The sequence below is a fragment of the Trichosurus vulpecula genome, chromosome 4, assembly GCF_011100635.1.
Source record: "Trichosurus vulpecula isolate mTriVul1 chromosome 4, mTriVul1.pri, whole genome shotgun sequence".
NCBI classification, from domain to species: Eukaryota; Metazoa; Chordata; class Mammalia; order Diprotodontia; family Phalangeridae; genus Trichosurus; species Trichosurus vulpecula.
This window is the reverse complement of record NC_050576.1, coordinates 145,419,808-145,431,209: the sequence shown is the minus strand read 5'-3', so window position 1 is coordinate 145,431,209 and position 11,402 is coordinate 145,419,808. Positions and strand designations below refer to the sequence as shown.

General features: G+C 38.6%; 1 protein-coding gene across 1 annotated transcript in view; it reads left to right on the top strand.

Moving 5' to 3' along the window:
• Positions 1-517: 517 nt before the first annotated feature.
• Positions 518-11,402, top strand: part of ACTN2 (actinin alpha 2) — a 96,658-nt gene continuing 85,773 nt past the window's right edge. Inside the window, exon 1 of the mRNA XM_036753709.1 lies at positions 518-978. Within this exon, the coding sequence (XP_036609604.1) occupies positions 853-978 (126 nt within the window). The 5' untranslated portion in view covers positions 518-852. The remainder of the gene's footprint in view (positions 979-11,402) is intronic.

Here is an 11,402-nt window from a genome sequence, read left to right as displayed (position 1 = left end):
AGGCCAGTGAAAAACAGGGCTTTTAAAGGTGGTGTGGGAAGGCTTGGCTTCTCTGCTTTTCACGAGAAAAAGTTTCCAAGGTAGCAAAAACTGTTGGAGACTGGGATGGAGGAGTTGTAAAATCACACAGCGGACCACTAATGTCCTGCGCTTCCACCCCTGCACCCAGTTCTTGAAAACCAAGGGGGAGGTGGGGTGGGCGTGGAGAAGATAGATAAGGATTGAGGAATGGGGAGTGAACTGCTGAAAAAGCTTTACTTTTGCAAGAGACACACAAAGATCTTGGCGTGGGAAGCTGGGGAGAAGAGAGAAGACTGGAGAGCAAAGGGAAAAGAGAAGCGGAGGTGGGACTTCTACGCGTGGGGTGGGAGACAGCGCTTACAGCTCTGGCGGGACTGAGAGCAAAGGGGTGGGATGAAGGTGGGGGGTGTTTGGGGTGGGGAAGGGGAGCAGGCGCGGCCTGGGCTGACTCACGTGACAGGTGGCGGGGATATTAAGCAGCAGCGGCCCAGGCTCTGAGCCTGAGCTGGTGCTCGCTGGAGACTCATCCACGGAGGCGAGGCTCGTTCGGCTGCGAGAGGGGCGAGCGCGAAGGTCAACGTGCGCACAGGTAGCCAGCTCACCGACCCCCGCCACCTCCCACCTGCCCAGCCGGCCCGACGTCGCGCGCACCTGGGGCTTCTCGGTGTCACCAAGTCCCTCCCCCCCGAGAACTGGGATCCCGAAGTAAGCTGCGCCTTCCGAGGAGGGAGAAAGCCCTGCCGCCTCCCTCGCCTGCCCTGCGGCTGAGTCGCTCTCGGAACCGCCCCAGCGCGTTTGTCGTTGCTGAGAAGCTGAGCCAACCTGAGCGCCATGAACCAGATAGAGCCAGGTGTGCAGTACAACTACGTCTACGAGGATGACGAGTACATGATCCAGGAGGAAGAATGGGACCGCGATCTGCTCCTGGATCCCGCCTGGGAGAAGCAGCAGAGAAAGGTCAGCAAAAGGAATCGGGCGCCGCCGTGGCCCTAAGGTGTTTCTTGTGTCTAGGCTAGGTGCAAAACCCCGTAGATGAGCCCCGGGATCTGCGGGTGATACCTGCAGAGTTAAGCACTGTCACGACCTTTCTTATTTCTATCCCATGGGGATGCTTAGGAAGGAATCCATTTTCAGAAATGGAAACATTATTGTGTATTGTGTGTGTGTGTGTGTGTGTATGTATATATGCAACATAGGTTTTTACAGCAGTTCAAATCTAATACAGATCTTGAAAAATGATCGACACGTGTCTCAAAAGTCTTAGTGCGATTTTAAGCTTTTAATATCCTCCATATATATGTATGTGTATATATGTACATATATATATAAATACATATATGTATATATATGGATCATAGAAAGAAGGATTGTTGGGTGGTTGGAGTAATAATATGAAAATGTTTAAATCTTATGGGGAAAAGAAACCCAACCCTAGAGTTTCATACTGACCCTCAAACCAGCAGAGGAATTATGTTCACCCTTTATGAGGAAGTTTTATCAGTCTCTTCCTTTCCAATTAGTAACGACCTTACAGGGTAATTGTAAAGAAAGCTCTAATCACTATATAAAGTGAGCTGGAATCATTGATAAGTTATTTATTATTAATACCAGTAATAGGATAACAAGGCTCTCTGCTTTATCTCTCTTTCAGAGAGATGCTCTCATGAGTTAATTAAAGGATGTCTGTTGAGTGCTTTAGGCCCCTTGGAGGGAGATTCTATACGAATACCAGATGGTATTATTCACTGAAAAGACATTTTATTACACTCTTTAAATATAGTTCATTGAGGTAAGCACTGGGGACAGAGGAGTCAGCCAGGTTCTAAAAACACTGACTCTGCCTCTCCATTCTGGTTGGCTGTTGTCTGATCCAGTGGAACATTCCACTGCTTCTTGATCCTCTTGGTTGGAACAAATAGGGAATGTTCACCAGGAGGTTAAAAGCTATAGCCCTTTTATTGGGCAAGAAGACTCCTCAGGCAAGCCAATAGAGACCTCTTAACCCGAATCCTCTGGTCACATTGTCCTGATAAAAGTAATATGGCTTTATGGTTTTTCCTTCCTTCTGGGGGGTGGAGCAAGAGAGAACTTCCCCTTCTAAGGGATTGACTTTAGGATGAGTGAATGACATGTGTGTTCAGCCATATATGTACTCTCACTAATCATGTATGTACCTCTCTCACTAATTCATCCATTTACCCACCAACTCCAACTCCAAATGGATATGATTGTATATGCATATATGTATGTATGTATGCATAGGAGATTAGAGTCTGAGCGTTTATACAAATCATCTATTCCTCTTGCCTGGAGCTTAGTCCCTCTTGTCACCATCTTGGTGTGTTGAAATACTTAGGTCAGGTCCTTCATGAAGCTTCCTTTCCATGCCCATACCCATCTTAAAATGATTTCTCTCTCCTCAAAATTTTAATAGCACTTTGTGCAGAACTCCTTTATCATTCTTACTTGACCACATCTCCTTGAGGGAAGGAATTGTGGTGTCTCCCTCCCCCGCAGTACCCACAGTGCTTTGCATACAACAGAGACATAATCAATGTTTGTGGATTAAATTGAATGAGAATAGAGAACACATCACATTCACACTTCTCCACTCCCAAATAACTACAGTAAAGAGTTCTTCCTTTAGATAACTGACACATTTTGTCCAGTAAGTAACAATGTACCATACTATTTCCTTTCTTTTATATATTGAGAGATTTTCTTTTGTAAACTATTTCTTAGAGGATCTTTTTTGATTAAAAAAGTATTACATCTTAATCTCCTAATCCTAATTCCCAATAGACCATTTTTTCCACTTTAAAATCTCAGATGTTAATAAATTAATAAATTGAAAGTTCAATTGAAGAGGAAAATCTTAAGATTTCAAAACTTATGGGAAGATTTTTCACAAATTATAGTGAGGGAAATGCAAACTCTCAGGAATGTTAGTTGTGTACTTTTTTTCATTAAATATCACTGCCCAGCAGATGAATTCTATTTTTAGAAATCAGCTATTCAGATCGAATAATAAAGCAAGTTCATGTGATTAAATTCAAAGAAATAGCTAAAGTTAGTCTTATTTTCTAGACAGTGAATTGTGTTGAGTGTGGTATCCTGTTCCTCAAAGAAAACAAACTCTTTTTCTTCCTCCAGTCTTTCAGTTTTGATTTGTATTATTCAAATTTTTTTAAATGTTTACGTAGGGTTTTGTTTATATAAGCCAATAAATCTGTTTCAAAGTTTGCTTTTATTTCTCTGTGAGGAGAAATCATATGCCTAAGAAAAATATGTGAGATCCATTTGGGGGGGAATTACTGTTTTTTTTTTATTAGAGAACAATAACAGGCTAGAATTAATGTGAATTTCTGCACAACACACTGACTTATCTTCTGGGACACTGAATTTTTAAACCCCATTTAAATGTAATGTAATGACTCTGTTCTAAATTAAACAAATAGATGTGGGATACTTAACTGCTTGAATTGGTATAAGTTAAGTTGTTTTAATCTGTCCACTTTAAAACACTTGGGGGATATATATTAAAGAACAGATCTAGAATTCAGGGAGCTTACAATGTGATTAAAGAGTTTATAATGAGAATTCTGTTTGTTTAAGTCTGGTTAAAAAAATAGGAGATAATGTACTAGAAGAATTAGATCTAAGTTATCAGTGCTTTTTAAAAAACAGCACTAAATATGTTTTTAAAAATAATTCCCTATTCTACTTTTGTTAGAGAAGATACACAAACTCTTAACTTTGCTCAAGTCAGTAATGTAATACTGAACTGTGATCTCAGTGCAGCCCTCACAGTGGACTGCATTTATGTCCTATGAGACAATCTGTTGGATCAGGTCAAAAATAAAATGCCATTGTTTCTATTATGGGCTACCCTCTTCACACTTGCCATTTCAGTGATATGCCTGGTATGAAATCTGTCAACAGATGCTGGTAACACATGATGACGTCTATAGGGTTACAATGGATGCAGCACCTAATAATAACCACAGTTCAGAGGGTTTCATGGTCTACCTTAATCCCGGCTCTTTAGTTTGGAATTCCTTCTTGCAGAAGGACTTTAGTGAGTGTGGTGTCCTTTTGCAAAAGGAAGCAGTATGGTAGACAGTGTGGCATGGAGGATAGAGAGCTGGCCTTGAAGCTAAGAAGACCTGGGTTCCAGTGGCATCTCTCACACATATTGGCTATTTAACTCTGGGCAGATTACTTATCCTCTTAGGACGCTAGGCAGTTTTAAGACTGTAAGTTTTAGAGAAGGTTCTGACCTGCATCTGTAAGTTTCCTCACCTGGGAGTTCCTTATACCAATGAAATAACAGGTCTAGTCCCCATCCTTAACTCTGTGGAAGTTCTGGTGGATTTATTATGAATATAAATAACCAGATGAGAGTATTAACTTTATCTTTCAGGTGTGCCTTTTATTGCTAGGGATAGGAAAATACCTCATGATATATGTGAATTTTGTCAGTGTGGATATTTTCTCGATTAACACAGATCATAGCTCCTGTTTACCTTTAATAGGTGATTTTTTTTTTGGTAGGGGGAATTTCTAAGGCTAAAATGTGATCACCTTGTGGCTAAATCTTCTGATAATGAACCTCTCCAAATTTAGCTAGACTGATACTTAGTTGATAAATAGCATCAATCCCTGAGCCCTTACTAGAAGCCTTTTCAGCTTGGTAAAACCTGTTTTGAATTTACATGACTCTAGCATAGTCTTTGAGAACCCAGAATTGCCTCCGCAATACCATGAAGTATTGGAGGTAGGACTTTAATGGAGGAGATATTCTGTAAAACAAGATAATTATCACAATGAATGATCAACTTCTGGATAGAAAAAATTAGCAATAGTGTCAACTTTAAGGTTTGAAATTGGAATGTTGAAAGGATTGAGATGATGGGGTTGTTCATTTGTGTTCATTGCAGTGTACCACACATTATTTAATTATATCTGATGCAATGTTGGGGTGTCTTCCTTTTCAAGCTAAGTACAGCTCCTTACAGCGTACTGTTGAGTATTTTTGTAACTCATTTCCTGGAAGCAAGCCACTTCTGTAACCAAGGACATTCTTTTAATATATGTTTAGCTATTAACTGAAACCTAATCATCAGGTGACTTGTCAAAGCAACAATGCTGAAAATATTTGTTCTCTCAGTAGGCTCAGAACTCTGTATTTAATGCTTATCTTTGTAGGCACCAATCCAATCCCTATATGGTAATAAATTGGCATGTATATAAAGTGTCCATGTATATAGATAGAATGTATACATATCTTCAGTTAACAGTTCATGGAGAAACTTTGGGTGGGGTGTTGGAGGGAAAGAAGGAAAGGAATAATTATTTGCCATATCTGGAGCTCTCTTTTTTTTTTAAACCAAAAAATTCAAGAAGAAGGTGACAAATAGGATACAGTGGAGTTTTCCCTCATAGCTCACAATGTAGGCAAGATCAATTTATCATGGGAGTACACATCTATCAGTCCTGTCATTTCTATGCTAAAACATTGCCAAATAACATTGACTGTGTGGAAGACTACTTATTCAGAGCCAGCTGCCAGAGAGCTCAGGATTCAATAGATAATTAACCTAATGGTCTGGTGTACCTGGCATGTTATGCTACCTATTTCTTAAAACATTGTGCTGCGTAGATCCTAACTTCAGGTTAGGTATGGTATACTCTCTTGAGGGGAAAGAGGAGGAGGCCAAAGCTCATTCCACCATACCATACTCACTGTGTTCTCTGAGGAAAAGAGATGTTTAACTGAATAATGGTTTGAATTTAGTAAATATTTGTTGAATTGCACTTGAATTGACCTGACTTGCTCAAGAAAAGGTTCTGCTTGGCAAATAACCCCAAATGCCCTTTGTATTACTCAATCTTCTTTACAGCCCCTATCCTATCCTTTATTTAAGTATTCTATTTTCTGTTAATCTGGACAATTTATATTTTTGTAAATATTGATCCACTTTACTTAAATTGTTAGATTTATTGGCATATAATTGGGCAATAGCTCCTAATAATTGCTTTAATTTCATCTTCATTGGCAGTACAATTATCCTTTTTATTTTTGATATTGGTAATTTGGTTTTCTTTCTTTTTGAAAATCAAATTGACCAAATAGTGTATTGGGTTTTTTTTTCATAAAACCAGCACCTAGTTTTATTTATTAGTTCAATGGTTTTCTTAGTTTTGATTTTGTTAATCTCTCCTTTGATTTTCAGGATTTCTGATTTTGTGTTTCATTGGGGATTTTAAATTTGTTGTTCTTTCTAGGTTTTTTTAGTTGCATGCCCAATTCATTGATTTGCTCTTTCTCTGTTTTATTGATGAAAGCAGTTAGAAGTATAAATTTTTCCCTAGGTACTGTTTTGGCTGCATCCCATAAATTTTGGTTTGTTGTCTCATTGTTGTCATTCTCTTTAATAAAATTGCTTATTGTTTTTCTGTTTTGTTCTGAGAATCACTCTTTTCTTAAGATTAGATTATTTAGTTTCCAATCAATTTTTAACCTATGTTTCCATGGTCCTTTATTGAATGTAATTTTTATTGCATTATGATCTGAAAAGGATTCATTTAATATTTCTGCTTTTCTGCCTTTGGTTGTAAGGTTTTTATGCCCTAATACATGATTAATTTTTGTGAAGGTTCCTTGTACAGTTGAGAAAAAGGTATACGCCTCTCTATTCCCATTCAGTTTTCTCCAGAGGTCTACCATATCTAACTTTTCTAAGATTCTATTCATCTCCTTACCACCTTTTTTGTTTATTTTATGTTAGATTTATCTAGTTCAGAGAGGGGAAAGTTGAGGTCCCCCACCAGTATCGATTTACTGTCTATTCCCTCCTGTAATTCATTAAACTTTTCCTTTAAGAATTTGGATGCTATGTCATTTGGTGCATATGTTTAGTATTTATATTACTTTATTGTCTATGGTATATTTTAGCAAAATGTAGTTTCCCTGCTTATTTCTTTTAATTAGGTCTATATTTGCTTTTGCTTTCTCTAAGATTATTATTGCCACACCTGTTTTTTTTTAACTTCAGCTGAAGCATAACAGATTCTTTTCCAGCCCCTTATTTTTACTCTGTGTCTATCTCTTTGTTTCAAGTGTGTATCTTGTAAACAGCATGTTGCTGGATTCTGGTTTTTAATTCATTCTGCCATCTGCTTCTGTGTTATGGGTGAATTCATCCCATTCACATTACAATTATGTTTACTAACTTTGTATTTCCCTCCATCCTATTTTTTTCCCTGTTTACCCTTTCTCCCTCCCTCCTTTCTCTCTCTCTCTCTCCTCCCCTCCTCAAAAGTTTGTTTTGCTTCTGACCACTGCCTCCCTTAATCTGCCCTCCCATGTGTCAATATCATCCTACCTTCTCTTATCCTCTTCCCCTCCTACTTGGCTGTAATGTAAGATCAATTTCTATACTCAACTGAGTTATTCCCTCTTTGAGCTAATTCCATTGAGAGGAAGGTTCAACTGTTGCCCTCTTTCCCCACCCCTATCTTCCTCTCCATTGTAAAAGCACTTCCTTTCATAACTCTTTTATGTGAGATAATTTATCTCATTGTACCTTTCCCTTCCCCCTTTTCTTAGTGCATCCCTCTTTTCTCATCTCTTAATTTTATTTTTTGGAAATCATCCCATCATAGTCAACTCATACCTGTGCCTTCTGTCTATATATCCTCCTTCTAATTGCCCTAATACTGATAAAGTTCTTGGGAGTTATAAGTATCTTTTTCCCGTATAGGAATGTTAACCATTTAACTTTTTGATTTCTTTTTCATGTTTACCTTTTTATACTTCTCTTGAATCTGGTAGTTGAAAGTCAAAATTGCTATTCAGCTCTGGTCTTTTCATTAGAATGCTTGAAAGTCCTCTATTTCATTAAATATCCATTTGTTTTTCCCCTGAAGGTCCTTTACTCTCTGGAATATCATATTCCAAGCCTTCCGATCCTTTAATTTGGAAGCTGCTTAATCTTGTGTGATCCTGACTGTGGCTCCGCAGTATTTCAATTATTTCTTTCTGGCTGCTTGCAATATTTTCTCCTTGATCTCGGGGCTCTGGAATTTGCCTATAATATTTCTAGGAGTTTTCATTTTGGGATTTCTTTTAGGAAGTGATTGGTGGATTCTTTCAATTTCTATTTTACCCTCTGGTTCTAGGATATCAGAGCCCCTTTCCTTGAAAGGTCATGTCTAGGCTCTTTTTTTTATCATGGCTTTCAAGTAGTCTAATAATTCTTAAATTATGTCTTCTTGATCTATTTTTCAGATCAGTTTTTCAAATGAAATGTTTCACCCTTTATTGTATTTTTTTTTATTCTTTTGACTTTGTTCTCTTCCTTCTTGATGTCTCATGGAGTCATTAACTTCCACTTGCCCAGTTCTGAGTTTTAAGTAATTCTTTTCTTCAGCGAATTTTTTGCATCTTTTTTCCATTTGGCCATTCCTATTATTTAAGGTCTTATTTTCTTCAATACTTTTTGTGCCCCCTTTACCAAGCTATTGACTTTTTTCATAATTTTCTTGCATTGCTCTAATTTCTTTTCCCAGTTTTTCTTCTGCCTTTCTTATTTGATTTTTAAAATTATTTTTGAGCTCTTCTAGGAATTCTTGTTGAACATATGTCCAATTCACATTTTTTCTTTGATGCTTTCCTTATAGATGTTTTAACATCATTGTCTTCTTCTGAGTTTGTGTCTTGATCTTCCCTGTCACCATAGTAACTTTTTATGATTAGGTTCTTTTTTGTTGTTGTTGTTGTTATTTGCTCAATTTTCCATCCTATTTCTTGTCTTTTAACTTTATGTTAAAGTTGGGCTCTGCTTCTAGGGTGGAGGGGGTATTATCACAAGCTTCAAGTTTTTGTTCTGCTGTTTTCAAAGCTGGTTCTGAGGATCTGTAAGTTATTGGTACTTCCAAGGTGGTCTGATCTAAGGAGAGTTGTGGTCACTGCTCTTCTGGCCTGTGCTCTGGTCTTAACCCAAGAAGGGACCTTGTTCCCCTATAGCCACAGATGCTAGTGCGCCTGTTAGCTCTAGAGCGGGGGACCTGCTCTTCGGCAGTCACAAGTGCTAGTGTTCCTTTCTGCCTTGGAGCTAAGACCAGATCCCCTGTTCCCTTGTGAGAGACAACAAGCACTCTTCTCCACCCTGGAACTGAGACCAAAGCCTCTACTCTCTAGTGGCTAGCAAACATTAATGCTCCCCTTAGCCCTGGGATTGCAATCTGGTACTACATATGGGCAATGCAACAGGGTCCTGAATCAGCACCAGCAAAGGGTCCCCTATAATATCTTTCTGATCATTTGTCCAACCTCCATACTGTTTGTGGGGTGAGAGCTTCCAACACTATTGCTGCCCCTAATGCAGTTGCCTTCAACTCTGCTGCTGGCATTGCCAAGGTGCTGCTCCTGGCCCGATTACCACTCTGGTGTGACAGACCTTTCCTACTCGATGTCCTAAGTTGTCTTGGACTGAAAAATTGTTTTACCCTGACCTTTTGTTGGTCCTGCCATTCAAGAATTTCGATTTGAAGTGTTTTAAAGTTGTTTGGAGGAGAATTTGGGAGAATTCAGGTGAGTTCTTGCCTCTACTCCAACATCTTGGCTCTGCCTTCCCCCAATAACCTCAAAACCAAAGTCCCTATGGCACCATTCTCCTAATGTACATGGTGTTCCCAAAGGCATAGGGCAATTATAAGCTTTAATAGCTTAAGACTATACTAAGCTTTAATAGCTTAAGACTATACTAAGATTTTTGCAACACCTTTTTTGGAACACTATTCTATTGCCTGGGCTGTAGGCACAAAATGTATAATGCCTCTTTGAGAGTAGTTTGCCTTTGTATATCCAGTCCTTGGCACCTAGTAAAAGATTAATAAATGTTTTCCCACTCATTTTTAATTCATTTATTCATTCAGTAGAATAGCTTGCTATGCATTGTTGGAGATGAAAAAAAGAAACTTCTTTACCCACAAGGTGCTTATTTATCATCTAGTTTGGGAAATGAAAAATACAAATCTGATATAGAAGTAATATGGAACTAAGAGCAAGAATGTTCAATGACTAGTGTTACACCTAAGCTAGTGCTACAAGAGGCAAAAAAAAAAATAAAGGAGGAAGAGCAATCAATGTGGCAAGGAGTAACATAGGAAGGCTTCATGAGGAAGTAGGGTCAATCAGTCAATCAGTAAACATTTATTAAGTGCCTGTTGTGTGCCGAGCATTATGCTGAGTGCTGGGGATTCAAAAAGAAGCAAAAGATAGCCCCTTTCCCTCAAGGAACTTACAATCTAATGGAGGAGAAAAGATGCAAATAAGTATATGCAAAGCAAGGTATATATAGGATAAATTGGAGATAATTATCAGAGAAAAGGCACTGGAATTAACAGGAGTTGAGGAAGATTCCCTTTAGAAGATGGGATTTGATTTGGTCCTTGAAAAATGGACAGATTTTGGAGAGGAAGAGGAAGAGGGAATCCATTTCAATTTGGGGAGATACAATGAACAAAGTTGTGGTAGAGAAAATTAGAATGCTGTAATAATGTACCCTTGGATTTATCTTCACCTCTTCATTTTGCCATAATCCCTCAGTTTCTTTTAATTTCCAAGTCTTGCCAATTCTACCTCTGCAGCATCTAGGAGCCTTACCCACAAGTATTGCCATAGCTCAGGCCTTCATTGTCTCTCACTTCATAGATTGAGAGCCTTAGAGGTCAGCTGATCCAGCCCCTCATTTATAAATGAAGAAACTAAGGTCCAGACTAGTTAAATGTTTTGTGTTCTGTCCATTAAACCATGTCTTCCCTTGTCATGGGACTTTCTTTCTTTCGTCTTTCTCCTTTTTCTTTCTTCTTCTTTCCTTGAGTTACCTGTGTCTTCGGACTGTGTGGTATAGTGGAGAGAACACTAGATTTGGAGTCAGGTCATCTGAGTTTGAATCCGGGTTCAGCCACTTATTAGGTGCATGAATGTGGGCAAGTCACTTAACCATTTAGGGCCTTAGCTTCCTCATCTATATAACACACATGCTGGACTATATGATTTCTAAGATCTCTTCCAGCTCTTACACAGAATTAAAGCTCATTATGATTCTGTTAGCTATGAATTTACATTCAGATCGGTCTACCTGCTTCCAGTTTCTCCCCATCCCCCACATTGCTAAAATTATCTTAAAGCATAGGTCTGATTCTGTCACTCCCTCACTCAAAAATCTCCAGTGGCTCCCTATTTTATGTATGATAAAATATAAAATCTCCCCAGCCTGGCATTTAAAGTCCTCTACAATTTGGATTCAACCTACTTTTTTGTTTTATTTCACATTTCCCCCTTCAAATGCTCTGCCATGTAACAGCCAAAT